This window comes from Balaenoptera musculus, chromosome 9, assembly GCF_009873245.2.
Source record: "Balaenoptera musculus isolate JJ_BM4_2016_0621 chromosome 9, mBalMus1.pri.v3, whole genome shotgun sequence".
Lineage (NCBI taxonomy): Eukaryota > Metazoa > Chordata > Mammalia > Artiodactyla > Balaenopteridae > Balaenoptera > Balaenoptera musculus.
This window is the reverse complement of record NC_045793.1, coordinates 93,131,831-93,152,296: the sequence shown is the minus strand read 5'-3', so window position 1 is coordinate 93,152,296 and position 20,466 is coordinate 93,131,831. Positions and strand designations below refer to the sequence as shown.

The window sequence follows — 20,466 nt, the reverse complement described above, 5'->3', positions numbered from 1 at the left end:
ATGGGCCGTTTTTCTTTTTTTAATGTGTGTGTTTCAAAATTTTTAATTGAATGCCAGACATCGTGTATAGAATAGTGAAGACTGGAGTAATATTTATGCCTGGAAATGGGCATGCCTTTTTGTCAAGCCAGTAGTGTGAGAGTTCAAATTGATCTGCTTGCAGCTTGAGCTGGATTTGTGTTTTGTTGCTGCTATTGTTACTTTCAGCACACTGTCACTGTCGCTTTCAAATTCCTCTAGAATTGGGCTGCTAATACCTTGCACGTATAGTCTAACATCTATAAAATTTTCAGACTCTTGGGTTGAAGTCTAGTTTTTGCCTCTACTTTGACCCACATTGTTTGGGCCCTTGGATGCCAGAGAGTTTTTCTCAGTGTTCCTGCCCCCCCTCAGATTTCAGGTGTCCTTGTGTGCCAGTATTTCAGAGGGGGTCTCTCTCCATACACTTGTCCTTTCTCCAGTGGTAGGCAGCTGTTTCTTGTTATTCAGTGCTGGGCTTGGAGTGGAGGCAAGGCTGTTTTATGTTATACTTTCCTGGCCTGTCTTAGGCAAAGTCAGCCTCGTATCTGTGGTTGATCTTGAGCAGGAGTTTCCTGCCCCTACCCAAGTGGGATCAGACCTCTTCTTGTTGTAGGAATTAGATCTTGGGCCCAAGAGGGTTTTGTGTTCCTCCCCTATGGGTTGAGATTTTTTCTCCCACTCTTCTGTGTGTTACAATTATTTTTGAATATATCTAGGGGCCCAAGGGATTCCTATCCATCACTGGGGCCAGATTGATTTTGCTTCTACTTTTCCCCCAGAATCAGTGGATCTCTGCCTGGTCTCTGTGGACCAGAGGATCTGTTGTTTCCTCCTCAAGTGGCTTAAGCCTTTTGCTTTGTAAAGAGAAAAATGTCCAAGGGAATGGGCAGGGCTTTGTATTTCTACCCCCATAGCCATCAGAGATCATCTCATTCTCACTTGCACTGCAAGGGAGTGTCTTGTCCCCAGACTTTCTCATAGCATCCAGTGGAGGCCCAAGGAAAGAGCTTGCCCATAAGTGCAACTTCCCTTTGTGTCTTGGACACCCAGCTATTCCAAACTGACACGTTAGCCCACAATAGACCTTAAACAATGTGTTAAAATTTTAGCTGACTATTTCTTGTCCACTTGTATGATGGCCACAGCTTTTACCTGCCAAAGGGGAAAGAGTTGGTATGTCTCATCTCTCCTTGAAGAGACTCGTCCCTCTTTGGAATTGAGATTCCTTTATTGCCTTGTGACTTCATGTCTGTGATACAATCAAATTTATGCTTTTATAAATTATCCAAATTTTTTTTCTTGCTAGTGTGGCAGTAACATTCTTTGCAGCTCTCTATAGCCTAACTGGAAACAAAAGTCTCTAGAAATCAATGTATTTTTAAATCTCCTCAGATAATTTGAATGAACAAAAGGATTGACAAACACTTCTAGGAAAAAGGGTTTCTTAGGAAGTAAATCTGATTTATAGAACTGCTGTTAGTGTGAGTGCTATTAGAATTATAAAACCAAATCCTAATATAGTCTTGTACTATCTTCAAAATGGAACATTTAACGATCTAGAATAGAGACTAACAGAGAGTATAGGTTTATGTGCTTCCCTTAACCAGCTCTGGAATTTCTCTGGTCTTTGCAAATTCTACCTTCACCTCCTCATGATTGTCCTAGGTGTTATCGGAAGGGAGGCCTTTACCTAATGGTTTTCACACAAAGGAGCGGAGGCTGTAGTCTGTTTTCCAGGGATCATTTGTCTAGTGAAATTCTGGTTCACCTCAATCTCCGGTCAAGGTCATCAGCTACTGCGGACAAGGAAGGCGTTTTGGCAGTCCAGAAGAGAGTCTGTGACCGTGTCTCTTTCTTAGTGCATGTGTTTCCCTGTTGGCAGAACCGCATTGCAAAGCGCAGCAGGAAGCTGGTAGACTATGACAGTGCCCGCCACCATCTGGAAGCTTTGCAGAGCTCCAAGAGGAAGGACGAGAGTCGCATCTCTAAGGTAGGGACCGATCCCACTGTTGTCACCACTCTCCATGTTCTGTGACCTATAGCAACTTTGCTTTTGAAAATGAAATCTTTCCTTTCCCATGGAGATTGGAATCAGGACAGAATTGAAACTGAAGTACGGTGCTTGTGGGCTGCTGTCCATAATTTTTAAGTAACATTAAGGGTTTTCAGGTCATAGTAGAGTTCACATGGGTGACCCTGACTCACACTTTCATCATAATAAACGTTCGCCCCCAGCAGTACTGCCTGATCAAAGAAAGTGATGCGTCCTTACATTCTTTCTGTGGTCGTGCTCCATACTTGATGCCAGAATGCAGATTCAGCTAGGAAATCAAGCGTGAAATTCTCTCACATAAATTGTGCTTGAGAGTACAGATGTGTACTACAATTGCATGACATGCTTTTTCTTTTAGAAAACCCATTTCCGGAGCTTTTACCATGTACGTCAGTCATTGGCTGACAACTCACTGGAGACACCTGCTGACTTCTCACTTGGCATCCAGTCTTGCCTTCCCCCATCTGCACACACACAGCTGCCTGGATGGCCTTTCTGCAACACATATCTAGATAGAGTTTCTCCACTGCTTAAGTCTTTTAATGGCTCCCATTGCCTGCAGAAAAAAAATTCTAAATTCCTTACCATGGCCCATGCGACCTTCGCAATTTGGTTCTGACTCACCTCTCCATCCTTGTCAACTTTCAAGTCTTCTTTCCCCTCCTTTCCTTCCTCTACACATGTCTTAAGATGGAGCCTCCATGACCTACGATACCAGCTCCTGAGCAGCTGTGATAAGAGCTGCCCTTCACGCGAGGCCCCTGAGGTGCCAGGCACCATGTTCAACACTTCATTTACATCCTCTTTCTTTAATACTCACAACACCTGTGAAGTGGGCATTGCTATGTCCATTTTACGGATTTGAGGTGCACAAAGGTGGAGCAGTCTGACAAGTCCACATGGTTAGTGAGCTAGCATCCCAACTCCAGCAACTCCACCTTTTATGTATTGCAGTCCATTCGCCATCCCCTTTGTTAGCAAACATTTGCTCATTCTTCAAGATTTGATATCAAGTTAAAACATCACCTGCCCTATGGAACCTTCTCTATTCCTTGCACCGTCTTCCTTAATAGCATGCTCCATAACAGCTTATAAGCCCTTTCTTGTAGTGTAATTACTTAGACTTCCCACTAGACAGGGAATTTCTTGGAGAAGCATCCGTGTCCAGTATCCCGAGCAGAGCAGTGTATGTGACAGGCTGTTAATTCATTTTTGTAGAATGAATGACTCTGTAAGAGATGCAAAAGCAACCATTGTAATCAATCACGTTTTCCTTTTGAAATAAGATTCAGTATTTCACTTTTTTAAAAATTAATTAATTTATTTATTTTTGGCTGTGTTGGGTCTTCGTTGCTGCACGCGGGCTTTCTCTTGTTGCAGAGCACGGGCTCTGGGCGCTCAGTCTTCAGTAGCTGTGGCACGTGGGCTCAGTAGTTGTGGCTCGCGGGCTCTAGAGCACAGGCTCAGTAGTTGTGGCGCACGGGCTTAGTTGCTCCGTGGCATGTGGGATCTTCCCGACCAGGGATCAAACCCGTGTCCTCTGCATTGGCAGGTGGATTCTTAACCACTGTTAAGTCCCCAGTATTTCACTTTTATTGAAAAACATCTTGTGGATTTTTACCGGATTCTCTCCTTCCCAAAATGTTTCCGGGATGCCATAAAGCTATTCCTGTTTTATATTAAGCGATGCTGTTGTGTCTAGAAATGGCTTGTGTCTATGTGATATTTTTTAGTGTAAACATGTTATGTGTCACTTCTAGGCAGAAGAGGAATTTCAGAAAGCACAGAAAGTGTTTGAAGAGTTTAACGTTGACTTACAAGAAGAGTTACCATCGTTATGGTCAAGGTAAATACGTTTCTGTACAGGTTATAGAAGTTCACGAACAGTGAATATTCCTTATCTTGTCTTATTGCTTGTGATGCTTCAGCACTGTGCAATAGAAGTGTTCAGTAATCTGTAGTTTCCAGTATGGTAGCTACTTGCCACATGTGGCTAGCTGTTGAGCACTTGGAATATGGCTAGTGTGACCAGGGAACTGAATTTTAAATTAAAATGATTTCTCTTTAACTCTTTTAAATTTAAATAACCTGATGTGGCTAGCAGCTTCTACATTGGATGGCACAGTTTTAGACCTTGGTATACTTCTCAGGTGGAGACCCAAATCTCAATTAAGAAGCATTAGGAGAACTGACCTTAACCTTGAAATTTACAAGGATACTCTTTTAGCTTTTGAAAGAACTTCCTTTATTCCAATAGCTCATCTAGTCTTCTGTCTTTGATACGAAGCCTCTACTTTCAGCCCTTACCTGTTAACCCGAACTTCATTCCTATTTTAGACGTTAAATATTCTTCTTATTTACAGGTATTCTGCATTTCTCATGCCATTAAGTGCAGTTTTCCCACTCAGTGGTTGAACAAGAAGTTGTTGGGTGAAGTGGGGCCTTATATCTCTCAATTTCCATCAGCACCCCCATGCTACCACCCTGAATAAACATAATTGTGCTTGTCATGCAGCACTGCTTTAAGTCAAATCCTAAATCTTGGCGAGGATATGGAGAAAAGGGAACCCTAGTACACTGTTGGTGAGACTGTAAATTGGTGCAGCCACTATGGAAAACAGTATGGAGGTTCCTCAGAACCATATGATCCAGCAATCCTACTCCTGGGCATATATCCAGAAAAGATGAAAACTCTAATTCAAAAAGATATATGCGCCCCTATCTTCATAACAGCACTATTCACAATAGCCAAAACATGGAAGCAACCTAAATGTCCATTGACAGATGGATGAATAAAGAAGATATGGTACGTATATACAATGGAATACTACTCAGCCATAAAAAAGAATGAAATAATGCCATTTGCAGCAACATGGATGCAACTAGACATGATCATAAGTGAGGTTAAGTCAGAAAGAGAAAGACAAATCCCATATGATATCACTTATATGTGGAATCTAAAATATGGCACAAATGAACCTATCTATGAGACAGAAACAGACTTATAGGCAGAGTATTCTTCTTCCATTGCAGGGGGCTCTGGGGGAAGCAGTGACCAGCTCCCAGGGGGGACAGGCTTCCCTCAGGGCAGTGCTGAGGGGCGAGTGTCCTGGCTGGCAAGCTGGGACTGCGGTAAGCTGAGCTTTTAATCCTTTCCACCATTTCCGAGAACAAAGAAACGTCTTAATAAAGAAATTAAGTTGGCCTTGACAGCTGACCAGGAGGGACCTGAGGATGCCTCAGACAAGTCGTTTGGGGAAATGGTAATGTCTCAGTCCCCTGTTGATGAAGAACTTGTGAAATGAAACCTCCCAAGCAGATAATATCAGAATTCAGAGCCTGGTACTCTTTGTGGGTATCTATCTTACTGCTGGTGACACTAGTTTTTTACAAGCCAAGGTTATAGTCAGAATGTGCCCTTCCAGTGGAATGAGTGCCAAATTTGTTCATTCATTGGTTTGTTCATTTGCTCATTCATTCATTCATTCATTCATGTATTCATGGACTATTTACTGCATGCCTGTTCTGTCCTGTTCTGCTATATTAGGTGCTGGGCCTATACTCATGAACTAGACCAAGGCAGTCCCTACTTTGAAAGAATCTCTGATTTCATAAATTGGAGAGAATCACTATATGATAAATTGCATTAAAAATATTGAACTTTTTTCTCAGTTAAATACATCTAGTTGATTTAATTTCTCAGTTCTAAAAGGAAACAATAAACATAGTAGAAAATTGTGGATGTTTGTTTAGTCATTCTAAATAAGGTATTTCTCTCTAGTACTGTGCCAGTTATTTCTCTAAATAATCATTGATATAAACAAGATATGCTGTGTATCAGGAAACAGAATTTAGAGACAGAAGAAAGGGGATTCTTGTTTTTGCTCAATGTATTCAAAGTTCAATATGTTTAATAGAAAATCCCTTATAAATAAGTAAGAATAAAACAAGCACCAAGAAATAAGCAAACTATGAATAGATGACTCACAAAAGGAGAAATTCAAATGGGCGATAAATAAATGAACGAAAAAATGTTAACTCACCTTTCGTTAAAGGAATATACATAATTAAATAGTTGGTGAGATGCTAGCTCTTTCTCATCATATTTACAAAGGTTTTGTGTCAAGTCACATTCAAAGTTGAGGGAATAGAAGGGGGAGCAGGTCGGCAGTGCCCATCGAAGCTTCTATTTTCTGTGCCTTTCACCCAGCATTTACAATCAAGAAGCTTATTCAAAGGAACTAGTAAAGCTGGACCCAGAGTTCAAGTCATAGGTCTTCATTAGGGTTTTGTTTATTATAGTGAAAAATCGATGCAAATAAAACGATACCTACCATCAACTTCAACTTGACCCCCCTCCCCCATCTCTATTTAAATCTGACCCTTCTTCAGGGCAGCCTGTTTGTCCTGTCAAGCAGATGTTTGCAGCTGGCACAGGGACCATCACTCTCCTCTCCTCCTGGTTCCTTCAGCTGTTTCTGGCGTATCTGCTAATTTTTGCTATTTAATCATGTATGGCCTTTTGTGGTACCTTTAACACTCGCATGCTCTTCTGAAATCTGCTTCTTCTCTCACAAGTATGAATGGAGCATATGTTCATCAGTCAGCCCTCACGTGCTCCTCCAACTAGATTGTTAGTGTCTGGAGACACCTTAGCCCACCACCAGGCGTGCAGCCAGAGTTAGGTAGTCTCTTTGTCTAGTAATTGAACGAGGAACTACTGTCTGCATGATTGGGGTCCTAGGCTGCCAGTTCAAGTGCCCCAGGAAGACTCCTTTGCAAACCATGCAAGAGCTGGGTCCCTCTGCACGATGTTGTCAGGACACGTGCAGTCTCTCCTCTTGCATCCAGCCTCTGTCTTAGTTAGCTTCCTCAAATACAGGTCCAAGTCCTCTCCTTTCCCCAGGTCCAACAGGGCCATGGGCTGTAAGTAACTGTTGCCTGTAAATAAATGCGTGCTTCCTGGTCTGGAAGGTCCTCTGTCTCCCCAGGCTGTCACCTCCCAGGCTTCTGATCTGACCCTCCGAGTACTAACTATTTCCCAAACACACTGTGCCAGGATTTTCTTTATTTATGTGTGTGTGCGTGTGTGTACAGACATATACATGATTATGTATATTACAGTTGACTCTTGAACAACGCAGGGTTGCTGACCCCCATACAGTCTAAAATCCGAGTACTGCTAGCTCTGCCTCAAAAACAGAAGAATTGATAAATGACTCATCCAAGGGCAGGAAACTGAAACAGTTCAGCTAGAATCAGAACTCAAACCCTAGTTCTTTTGACTCCACATATTATGATCTCTTATTGAACACAAGCTTTCCCTAGTTAATTTAAAGATCTGTCAAATGAAAATACAGGTACTATCTTTATTGAAAAAGTCCATGTGTAAGTGGATCTGCACAGTTCAAACCTGTGTTGTTCAAGGGTCAACTGTATTTTAAATCAATTAAAAGAAAAAGTAGGTGAATTCAGGGCCACATGATCACTGTAGATAAAGAATATTAAGATTGAGCAAAACATTCATTTGTCTTTCTCTGTCTGGCTTATTTCACTTAGCATAATACCCTCAAGGTCTATACGTCTTGTCACAAATGGCAGGATTTCCTTCTTTCTCATGGCTGAATAATGTTTCATTGTATCTATATATCACATCTTCTTTATCCACTCATCAGTTGATGGACACTTGGATTGTTTCTGTATCTTGGCTATTGTGAATAACGCTGCAATGAACATGGAGGTGCAGGTATCTCTTTGAGATTCTGTCTCCATTCCCTCATGTATATATATCCAGAAGTGGAATTGCTGGATCGTATGGTATTTCTATTTTTAATTTTTTGAGGAATCTCCATACTGTTCTCCATAGCAGCTGCACCAATTTACATTCCCACCAACAGTGCACAAGGGCTCCCTTTTCTCCACATCTTTGCCAACATTTGTTTTCTCTTGCCATTCTGATGATACCCATTCTAATAGGTGTGAGGTTATACTGCATGGTATCGCTTATATGTGGTATCTTTTTTTAAAAAAGGCAAACTCATAGAAACAGTATAGAAAAGTGGTTGCCAGGTGCTGGCGGTGGGGGAAGTAGGGAGGGGTTGGTAAAAGGTACAAACTTTCAGCTCTAATGAATAAGGACTGAGGACCTAATGTAAAATATGGTGACTATAGTTGATAACACTGTGTTATATAAGTGAAATTTGCTAATAGAACTTAGATGTTCTACAAGAAAAAGATAAATATGTGAGGTGATGGTTGTGTTCATTAACTAGTTGGGGGGGAATCCTTTCACAATGTATATATCAGGTCACCATCATGTCGCTTTAAATATCGTACAATTTTATTTGTCGATCAGACCTTAATGAAGCTGAAAAAAAAAGATGAAGAAAACCCAAATAAACTAATCTTATAAAGAAAAAAAAAGATTAAGTGAAACATGGTAGGAATCTAAGGTACAGGTTAAGCCCTAGGAGAAGTAAGTCTTATTGGTAGAATGAATTTTAGCACTCAACTATTGTTTCATTTCTGAACCTCTAAATTGAACTTCTAGCTTTTATTTTATTAAAATTCTAAGCCACGTAATTCATGAGAAAGCATGGAAATAACAACATTCACGCTTCAGCAGAATTTCTTGGCAAACATTCCATGCTTTTCTATTGCGTTTTCCTCCTTTTGCAACCAAATACTGGTTCTCTACTTATTAATTGCATGGCCTGGAACAGTAAAACTCTCTGTGTCTCAGTTTTTTTGGATATAAAATGAGAATCACTGCCTTGGGGGTTGTTATGAGGGTTAAGTGAGGGAATATAAGAAAGAGCTTAGATGGCTCTTCTTTTTATTGGCTTTAATGATGATGCAACATTCATCCACCTGTACTGTTTGGAATTTGACTCACCACAAGGCACAGCCAAGACACTAGAAGCCCTCTTTTCTCTACCCTTTCAACTCTTTGTTTAAATAAGAGGGGTGCCTACTGTGTATGGGCACATTCTTATTCCCCAATAAGTATTCTTATTATAAACTCCCTGAATATATGTTTATTCCATATATTAGACCTATTTAGTATTTCTGGTCCTTTCTTGCTCTTGATTGGCATTTGGAATCGAATTAACCAATCAGGATTCTGGGATGATTTTTGAGAATGTCATTGAAAAAAGAACATGAATTAAATCGAAGTAGTAATTTACTCACATGGAGTCAGAAGGACTGAATTAAATATAGAGTCCAAAGAGCCCTCGTTTAGAGCAGAGGGAGCTTATACTGGGGATACTGGGCTGAATCCACTGGGCTGACTGGTGTGCTTACTATTAGGGACCTAAAAATGAAGACTGAGGGGACCTTGCTTATTTCACAGAAGCCCCCCACCATGACTTTACTTCACAAATGTGTTTGAGGTATTGCGAATGAATAGCTTGTGTTTTTATTTGTTCAATGAAAGTACACTCTCACTTCAGCTGAAAAATTGTAATTAGTTTGTAGGTTTTTTTATTTCTCTCTATCAAACAAATTTCAGAATCCAAACATATGATACCAAAACTAGACCATTTATATTTTGTAAAAATTAATAAACTTCTCTATCTGAAAAGTTTTACAAGATATAAATCTAAAATACAAATGCTTAGGGCAGTGGTTCCAAAAGTGTTATCTCTGAGCCAGCGCCATCAGTATTACCTAGAGCTTGTTAGAAATTCAAATTCTCAGTCCCCACTTCAGACCTACTGAATCAGAAACAAACTTCCAAGTGATCCTGGTGCACACTGAAGTGTGAGAACCATTTCTTGGGGTTATTACCAACACTCTAGGAAAGGTTGTGCTGTATACCAAAAGAAGCTGTTTTTGTTCATTAACAGATCAGGAAAGGTTGGGCCTACATTGGGTTAGGTATTTTTATTTAATCCAGTGTAATTCAAAATTACGTAAAGAAAATCTGTTTTTAATATATGTCATTGCCATTGAAAATACAGTTTTGCTGACCGGTCTTTCCCATCTCTTCTTTCCTCTTTGTATCTCTACATGGTAGACGAGTTGGATTTTATGTCAATACTTTCAAAAATGTCTCTAGCCTAGAGGCCAAGTTTCATAAGGAAATTGCGGTGGTGAGTAATGAAGATTATTTTTCCTTATGGAATATAAAGTAAATGAATGTTTGTTCTGGAAGCAAATGAAATGGCACGGCATTATGCAAAGAATTCACTCTCTTTCATGTTTCTTTTAATAGTGCGTTATGACTCTCAATAATATTTCTACATTTTTTTTTGTAGTGACACACGGTTCTGTATATCTGGTAAAGATTTTAGTTTGTGCTTTCATGAATCCCTGCCTGCGTGTTACAGTCTTACAGTCTTTTTTTTTTTTTCTTTCAGTCAATTTTTAAAGTTGGATTTCCAAGTCTTTTAGGCTCAGGAAAAATTGGTCTCCAGATATTCACATAGTCAGCAGCTCTGTCATCGACTAATATTTTCTTAGTTCAGCAGGGAGGTTGTATGACTTTTTCTCTAATGGAATCAATGTAAACAATAAGTTTTCCTGCTCTGCTTTGTATATATATTAGTTTATTTGTGTTTGTGGCCTGACAGTTTTGACATGAATTTTAAGTTGAACCCTATTCAGAGGTTAAATTATCCTGGGACCATCCATACTATCATAAGATTCTTAGTTTTTCGATAAACAATTCCTTTCTGGGGTCAGTAGCCTGAATTTGCACCAGAATGACTTACAGCAGTGGCCTCTGTCCCCTTAGCTTTGCCACAAACTATATGAAGTGATGACGAAACTGGGTGACCAGCACGCTGACAAGGCCTTCACCATTCAAGGAGCTCCCAGGTAGGCCATGTTCATCAGAGCCAAGTTCATGTCTGTACACCTTTAAAGCAAGGATTGTTGCAAATTCTGCAGTCTGTATCAGCCTGTGCTCTTTTACTCATCCTCCAAAGATCTAAAACCAAGGAGCCTTTCCACCTGGAGGCTGACACCAGCCTTAGTTCTGTGCTTTTACGTTGACTTTTAGCCTTCAGATGTATCTCCATGGACTTTTGTCATTGTCACAATAGAGTTGATATCTACCTCTCTCTGCTTTCCAGCAGTGGTGTCAGTTTTTTACATATAATTTCTTTTTTTAAAATAAATTTATTTATTTTTATTTATTTATTTTTGGCTGCCTTGGGTCTTTGTTGCTGTGCACGGGCTTTTCTCTAGTTGCGGCGAGCGGGGGGTACTCTTCGTTGCAGTACGCGGGCTTCTCATTGCGGTGGCTTCTCTTGTTGTGGAGCACGGGCTGTAGGTGTGCGGGCTTCAGTAGTTGTGGTGCGTGGGCTCAGTAGTTGTGGCACACGGGCTTAGTTGCTCCGCGGCATGTGGGATCTTCCCAGACCAGGGCTCGAACCCGTGTCCCCTGCGTTGACAGGCGGATTCTTTTTTTTTTTTTTAATTTTTTTTTTTTAATTTTTATTTATTTATTTATTTATGGCTGTGTTGGGTCTTCGTTTCTGTGCGAGGGCTTTCTCTAGTTGCGGCAAGTGGGGGCCACTCTTCATCGCGGTGCGCGGGCCTCATTATCGCGGCCTCTCTTGTTGCGGAGGACGGGCTCCAGATGCGCAGGCTCAGTAGTTGTGGCTCACGGGCCTAGTTGCTCCGCGGCATGTGGGATCTTCCCAGACCAGGGCTCGAACCCGTGTGCCCTGCATTGGCAGGCAGATTCTCAACCACTGCACCACCAGGGAAGCCCCGACAGGTGGATTCTTAACCGCTGTGCCACCAGGGAAGTCCCTTACATATAATTTCTAGTTGTGCGCTTGTTACTTTAGTTGGAGAAGAAGGGAATTCCCCAAACTCACAACAGTTAATCCTGATACTTATTATTGGTGCTTATACCTTTAATGAATCCATTTGGGGAAAGGAAAAAGGAAGTAGGTGAGACCTCGCCATCATCTTACCTCCTACCTTGACCTTGCAAGCACTACATTGTTTTGGTTTTGTTGAACGTTGGTTTGGTTTTATGTTGAGTACACCAGTCAGTTATACCAAAGGCTCAGTGATCCGTAAGTAAATGGTCTACATTGCCAGGGTTTGAATTCACAGCAGCTTTCTCCTGTGATTTGGGAATCCCTTTTATCCATCCTTCTCAGACATTATGTACTCAAGTAATGCAGGCTAGTGAGGCTTGGGTTGGAAGTCAGAATTCTCGGCTTTCAAGTTTCTGACTCTGCAGTTAATTTGCTTTGCCTTCCTTGAGTAAGTTCAATAACCTTTCTGGTTTAAGAGCTCTTTTTTAATCAACAGAAATAAAAATGTGCTATTGAACTAAACAGCTTCTAAGGTAATATGCAGTCCTGACATTCTGTACTTATTTTAACATCAGTCAATGTATACATGATACACACGCATTTATAAAAACACACATACTCTTACAGAGGCACCACCACCTCCATAGATTAGTGTTTGGAACTCCCCGGAAATAGGTAATTTTCTTATTTGATGCCCCTTGGTCTAGCTGTACTTGTAATCCCTACTCTGGCTGCTATTCTAAGTGAGCATTAAGTATATTTTCTTTGTCTAAGGGAAAGAATGTTGCCTAAAAGAATACAGGAACGGGATAGAGCTGCTGTTTCCAATACAATTATTTCAATATGAGGTTAGAAACCAAGAAAGAATTGTAATAAGAATATCACAGTGACATTTGGGCGATTTAGAGATGCAGTGCATGGGAAAAGGTTGCTCCCTTACACAGAGAGGAAAGGGACAAAGGCATCTGGAAGTTGCAATGTTGCTGAATCAGATACAATGAAGAAAGAGCGGGGCCACGACCACTTAACAAATGTTCTTCATTTTTTTCAATGTTCCTCCGCAGAACGAGGTGGTGAGTGAGCTCAGCGGGGTCTCCATTTGGCATAGATTGGGGGCTGTGCTTCCCAGCAGAGGCCATGATTGCTGGCACGGCCCCAATCATGCATATGTCCGTGTCTTGTCCACGGGACCTACTCCCTCAGCCCCTTGAATACGTAGACCCTGCTGCTGTGTACGTGCTCATTTATTTGAGGGTGCAGACCTTGTTCCCTCAATCTGTAGAGTTTAGAAATTCTTAGAGAGTAGGATGTATCCCGAGTGGTGTCTTAGCCGTTGCATTTGGGTTGATGACAAGCATCTGGCCTGGTGCCGGGAATGTAGTGGGCTCTCAGGGAACAGTACAGACTCTCACCCATCACATGACATGTTTGCAGTTTCAAGCTGTCTGAGTTGAGTCACTGTGCCATAAGGTGTAGAAAGAGAAATAATGAATTAATTTCTAAATGTCATCAGAAAGCACTCCTACAAAATCTTAATGAGTGCTATCCTAGGGATGCCTTTTAATACCCCATTAATCATTTGGGGGGGGTAGGTTTTGCTATAGATTATGCCATAGCAAGATTCTCTTATAAGTCAAAAGTAAAATGAGTTCAATTAATTCAGCTTATGTTTGGAAGATCCTTGCAGAGTCTGTCTGGCCCAGTGGAAAGAACAGGGGTTCGCATTACCAAGGCCAGAATTCAGATTCACTAAATTGCCCAGTGACTTTAGGGATTCTTTATCCTCTCCGTGCCCTACTTTACTTACCTGTAAAGTGGGGACAGTCATGCATGGGTCTTGTGATGATTAGAGATAATACATGAACGGGATCTGGCACACAGTGGATGATAGATAGTACCAGTTACCACATCACCGTTGCTAATAACCAGAATTAACAGGAAGAGGGAGTAGATAACCAGAAGTACCTGGAATGCCTCAGCTTTTCTGTGGGAAGGAGGGCCCCTGAGAAATAAGTTCTGTTCCTTAGAAGGAGCCCTGCTTACTCTCTGTGTTCATCCAGCGACTCGGGTCCTCTCCGTATTGCAAAGACGCCATCGCCGCCCGAGGAGCCTTCACCCATCCCGAGCCCGACAGCTAGTCCCAATCACACGCTGGCACCCGCATCTCCTGCACCAGCCCGGCCTCGGTCACCCTCGCAGGTAGGAAGAGATCACATGTATAATATTAGGGGGACTGGAAAAACTGGTGCTGAGTTGACCGCACCTGGGATGATTCTATGGGGCGGGGACATTGACAAGAGTTTCCAGTCAGGCAGATTCTGAGGTGGGAGCCTTGGGCATTGTGATCGTCACCAAGGAATCAGCTTCCTTTTCGTACTTGGATGTTTACGTTTCCTCACATACCCTCTGCTTGAATGTGTTGAGACGTCTTTCCACAATCGCAGCTTCTTCAGGCTCGCATGCTCTCCTTTTCTCAGAATCCTGTCCTTTAAGGTTCTGTCGAATCCTACCTTTTCCATGAAGCCTCCCTCCTGTTAGTGCTTTAGGTAACATCTGGAGCGAGAAAGGCCACGACGTGTATGTCATTTCACGTTTTTTGCATCACCCACGGTATATTGCGCATGCGCTCAACAAAAATGATGGAACAAGTGTTTGAAAGAAACAGAAAGGGCCAAGCAAAGATAAATACAGGGAAAAATGGCCACCCTTATCTTCCCTGCTTTTGGCAAAAATGAAATTCCTATGGGGAAACTTGAAGTCTCCAGTCCAGTTCAAGCTTTCTTGTGTATGGTTGAAACTAAGGAACGTTGTAAGAAGATATGAATAATGGATAGATCTCTAAAACCCTTATTTTCCAAAACACTGGAGTGCCGAGTGAGATGTATGCTGCTGATGGTGGTCTCACTGACTCCAGTGAAAAGCTTGCTGGATGTTAGTTCTGGAATTCTAATGCACTGCTGAAGTGAGAAATCATTTTCAGTTGACTTCAGAGAAGGTATTGCCTTAGTTTAACTTGAGAGGCACAGGTACACGTGGCACCGCAGCCCTGTGTATAGCACTTGGGTTGAGATGGGTGGAGCCTCATAGCCTGAATTTTTCTCATTGGACCACTGGTTTTCAGAGCTCTGAGGGCCACCCAAGCAGGCGTTCTTTGCCTGAATCACGTGGGCTTATTTCTCTAAGCAGACCTACATTTCAATCAGCAATCAATCTGTTCCCCTAGCTCTGTTCATGTGACATTTCTGCATGTCTCCCATGCCATCTTTGCCTGAATTAACCCCTGTTTGTTTGTGTGATGCTTCTTAGACAAGGAAAGGGCCTCCCGTCCCACCTCTCCCTAAAGTCACCCCAACAAAGGAGCTGCAGCAGGAGAACATCATCAGTTTCTTCGAGGACAACTTTGTTCCGGAAATCAGTGTGACGACACCTTCTCAGGTGAGTGCCTGATACAGAGCTGGGATGTTCACTAAAGAACCACAGCAGAGGGACTCTCAGAGCTCATCTCTAAGGAAGGTGGCAGATGTTCAAGCCAGCAATGTAATTTTAGTTGTCATTCAGGTTTGCTTTATCAATACTTGGTATGTCTAAAGGGTTCTCAAATGGGAGATGCGCGGTATTTGAAAAGACTCATTTTTCCCACTGTTAAGAGTTGTACATCCTTCCTATAGAAAGTTGGGAAAAGTACTAAGTGTAAAGTGAAGAATTTTCATAATCCCTTAAGTCATAACACTAACGTAACTGCTGATGCATTTTGGTTTACTTTCTTTTAGTTATTTTTTCTTTTAGTTTTTTTGTTTTATCCATTTTGCAGCACAGAATTCGGATTGTATTGTTATGTATTCCTGAATTTTCTGCTTCATCTTACTGGGCATTTTTTCATGTCATAATATTGTCTTTTCCAAAAAAAATGTTTGACTGGGGTGTTCTATCAGATGGATGTAACCAACCGCTGATGGTGGTCACAGGTTACTTCCACTTTTTCTGTTACTTCACCAGCACCTTGGTGATATCAATATATATTAATACACGTTTGCGCCTTTTATCATTTCTTCCATATTGCTCCCTAGTAGAGGATAGGAAAATGAAATTCAAAGAGGTGAATATTAAGTCTTTTGACCTTTAGCAGGAGTAAATGTATTCATTTACATGACTTGGCACCAGCGTTCCCCCTGCTTTTCAAGATACCTGTTTGTGTGTGTGTTCTACCTACAGCTACTCTCAATGTTAAACCTACACCTGTCCCAGTTTGGTTGTCCCGTTGCCTCAAGGATAGTCTTGACTTAGTTGCTCCTAATGCCCTCAAAGCCATCTCTTTGTTAAGAGTGAATGTCCCCAGAGAAGTCATGCCAATATCATTTCCTCCTGGTGTTCTCAGGGTCAGAAATAATTTTAACGTTTTGCAAGGGGTGCCAACACAACATTGTAATTACTGAGTACATCCATAACAACACTACGTATTGTATCCCAATTACAATTGCATCCTGTCGATAATAATGGAAATAATGTACTAGAAACAGGGAGCTCAGAAAATAAAGACTCAGAAGCAGTGCAGAGGCACATCATAATTTCTCATCTCTTTCGGGGGCATTTACGGATCAGCACGATGATTTAGCTGTTGTTTTCCTTCTCCTGTTGTTTGTATGCGGTGCTGAATTTGGTAAGCTAATTAGAACTTGAAATGTGATTTAGCAGCTCCTTTGAGGAGGGGGAACTGCACTTTTATCAGTGCGTGGACCAGTTATATCTGTGGATACGCAGATGCCACCAGGGATAGCGGACTTAGAGCCAAATCATCTTACCCAGCATCCGCCATGGCCCTGGCACCAAACTTGAGCAGTTTTCATTTCCAGGTTGTGCTGTCCCTTTGTATTTCTAACAGCTCGTTCTGTTTTTAGCTACATCAGTTTAAAAGTGACAGTGTTTTAGGGTGATAATACCCTTACTCAAGTTGCTTTCACCTGGACCCCACGAGGGCATCCTCGCAATTCCATCATCAATAGAGAATGTGGCCACCTAGAAGCCGTGTGTATTTAGCTCAGGACATGTAGCAGCTGAGGCCACTGAAGTAGAGAAAACGTGACACAGAGACTGGTTCTGAAGTAAAGATGGGGTTTCAAAGAGTTCTTTCTTTGAAAATGTTTTTTTTATTTGCAGTTTGCTGGCTCAGATAAGGGTCCTTTACAGTGGGGGAAGAAAAAGATTCAAAGCACTTCTAAAAATTACAGATGCCAGAAGAGGTGCCTCAATCCTTCTAAGAGTGTTAACGTGTGCTGGTGTTGTTGAATGAGAGTGATGGGCAAAGCCAAGAGTTAGAGGAGAGGAGAGGGAGAGGAAGCACCCTTCAAAGCAGAAACGTCTCCAGCTGTGGCCGGAGCAGCTGTGGCTACTGCAGGGACACAGTTAGCTGGTGGAGCCCCCTTGGCTCAGCTTGGACAGTCTGTGTACACGACTCCAAGGCTGTTGGAAAGGGAAGGAAAAGCATCTCCCATTTTGCGATATATATTAATACACGTTTGCGCCTTTTATCATTTCTTTTTTTTTTTTTTAGAACTTTACAACAGGTTTTTATTTTTGCTTTATATCTATTACAGTGTTTGAAACCTAAAGAAATACACTTTCTCTTCAAATTTGGATGTGTATATAAATATCATTTGTCTGGACTCAGCACACTCAATGCCATGGTTTCTTGGCCTGTATCTGCTCTGAAATCATCAAGCTTTGTCTGTCTACCATTTATAGCTTACCGGCTGGGTCACGTCCATCAGTGTGCCAGGTGACTTTGAAAGAAGTAACCCCCAGAGACATTATGGGGGTGCATTTTGGGGGTTCAACTTCATATAGATCGTTTTCTTTTAATCTGGGAAGGAGGCAGAAAGGAGTTTCTGTCATTTTCTTCTGGATCTAAGTGGCAACATGGTTCTAGCAGGTGGACCCCAGTATATAACTCGAAGCATTTCCATCGACTCAATGGCTGTGAGTCTCATGTCACAATAAGAGCAGGGGTGAATCAAGGATTTGTATTTCAGTCTGCTTTCTCCCTTATTGAGTGATATAATCTAGCTTTATTTAATTTCACTTATTTTTTCTTTATTGAAGTATAGTTGATTTACATCGTTGTGTTAGTTTCTGGTGGACAGCGAAGTGATTCATATATATATTTATATATAAGTTTTATTTTACTATTTTAAAAATGTTTAATGGGTCATTTTACATTTAACAAATAGATTTATGCCCCCAGTTTGCTATTTTTATCATTTGCATAATGGGGAAGAAAAGCATTTGTATTAATCCCACCTAGAAGCTCAAGATGTGATGAATGAAATATTCCTCATCTCTGATGGATTTGTATGTTTCATACACCAGGCTTCGTCACAGCGATAATTCTCTCTTGAGAACGTCCTGGGATTGGAAACAGAAATCCATCAGGTCTACAGAGCCCTCTAATGGCCCAAACCTTAAATGTAGCATGTGTATTCGGGAAATATATATTTCCCAGAATCTTCTCTGGAAATATCCTTACCTGCTTATAGGGAGATGCCTGCTTATCAAGATCACAGGGCTGACTTTGCTTTTCTGGTTCTGTGTTTACAAATATGGACCCAATAAAGGACAAATCCATCCCTCCATGTTTTTAACTCCCAGGAACTTAAATAGGAAGAAATCCTGTGTGTGTGTGTGTGTGTGTGTGTGTGGTGTGCGCGCGTGCATGCACACACCTGCATTATCCTTTTAAAACAGCATTTTCCATCTAGTCCCATGAGATGCTGTGAAAAGGGCATCTTTGATCATAGAAGGGTGGGAGGGGCTGCATCTCCTTTTGCATTTTTCCTAGTCCCTATCAGCATGTATGGGGCTCTGAGGAGTTCTGCAACAAAATCCCTGTGTACTTTCTTTAAATCAACGCTTCTCAAATAATCTCCCATTCCCCTCAAAATACTCTATTCTTAGGAAATGGATTTTTGGTAAACATTTTTAAAAGGTATTACGTCCCTGGAAACCAAATATATGGGAAATAAAAAAGATTTTTACAAGAGATCAAGACCAAAAAAAACAGTCATGTATATAAATACACATAGATATATGTGTACATGCAAGGTTGTCTCCTTTTTTCCTCAAAAAATGTCCTGGACTGCTTTCTGTGCTGACTTGATGACTTAACTTTAATTCAGATATTCACTCTCCCCTCCCACCAGACCTTTCCTTAGGGATCGTGGTCCTGAGCAAATACTTGTTTTGGCGCAGGGGCTCTCCATATAAGCATCTGAGTCACTTGATGAGAGCATACCAGCAGCATCCTGGTGGCCAGCCTCACGGGATCCCATAAGTGAAATGCCATGCTGGCCAGTGGGAAAAGTCTGCTCACCACCCACCCTCTCCGAAGCAGGCCTGGCCACCAAGTTCCAGGACAACCTGGTGGTTTATGAGCCCCAGATTCCTGGGGCATGAGATGGACCCTCCCTGTGGAGTTAGGGTGGGAGAATGCTCCAAAGTGGAAAGATGGGGTCCGGGCCCATGCAGGTCCTGGTCCAGGGGTGTCCTGCTTGGATGGCACTGCTAGCTGTAGCTGGTTCCCACAACCAGAGGGTGATCTAAAAAATTCCAAGAAAGGTGCTCAAAAGCGTGGGGACCCCTTCAGAGGCAGGGTTAGGGGCAGGGTCCCTTCTTGCCTATTTTCCTGTCAAATAGCAGCGCGGAAGAAAAGATGGCTTGTTTTTGGATTTTTTTCATAGCAGATACCCCAACTATTTGGTCTAAATCTTTTCCCAACAGTGACGTCACATATTTTCTCTCTTTGATATAGCTTTCTTGCTTACGAATCCAAAGAGATTATCTTCTGAACACCCCAGCTTGTTCCTCCAAGCCCTCCTGTCACGCTGATGTGCAGGAAGGCAAGACCTCAGCACAGCCTTTAAATCGTGTGACCGTCGGGATCAACTCAGCACTATTTACTTTGCTACTCTTAGATCTCCGTTCTCCAGCCTAAGGCTGCATCTTACATTTTAAGTGCTTGAAATCATCCTCTTTTTCCTAGCCAATCAAACTGAAATAGATTTTCCAACTTGCAAAATACGTTCACGAGACAGCCCTTTTTCATCTCCTCAATCCTGATGGGGCCAGCCCGCGATTATTTACATGTGCATCACTGGCTTCCTGGGTGTCTGTAACCTGCTTTTAAATACCGCCCTGGCTTTTCTTTTCAATGTAGCGTATTTCTGGACCAGCTGCTTCTACTTTCAGTTGATATTTTTTTCAAAGTAAACATGTTAACATTCTTTGAAGACAGAAAGAATTAATAAGATGAAAATTGGAAAGAGGAAAAAATAGTGCTTTTCAAGCCCAGAGTCAGTCAGTATAGGTTGAAATTTATTTCTTTACATATGGATATACAATAGTTGAAAAGTCTAGCATTATTCTCCTTAATTGCCTTTGTACCTTTGTGGAAGATTAGTTGTCCATATGTATATAGTTCTATTTCTGGGCTGGTTTTCCATTGATCTTTTTGCTTACGTTTATGCCAGTACCACACTATCTTGATGACTGTCCCTTCATACGGTCTTGAAACCAGATAGGTTTAGTCCTTCAACTTTGTTATTCTTTTTCAGAGTTGTT

The 20,466-nt window shown here is 41.6% G+C and overlaps 1 protein-coding gene across 3 annotated transcripts in view; it reads left to right on the top strand.

Annotated features, from left to right (window-relative positions):
• Window positions 1–20,466, top strand: part of AMPH (amphiphysin) — a 179,786-nt gene that overhangs the window by 113,103 nt on the left and 46,217 nt on the right. For all 3 annotated transcript variants that reach the window (XM_036864432.1, XM_036864433.1, XM_036864431.1), the window contains exons 6-11: window positions 1,904–2,011; window positions 3,835–3,920; window positions 10,095–10,170; window positions 10,815–10,897; window positions 13,917–14,055; window positions 15,163–15,291. In XM_036864432.1, the coding sequence (XP_036720327.1) occupies window positions 1,904–2,011; window positions 3,835–3,920; window positions 10,095–10,170; window positions 10,815–10,897; window positions 13,917–14,055; window positions 15,163–15,291 (621 nt within the window). The remainder of the gene's footprint in view (window positions 1–1,903; window positions 2,012–3,834; window positions 3,921–10,094; window positions 10,171–10,814; window positions 10,898–13,916; window positions 14,056–15,162; window positions 15,292–20,466) is intronic.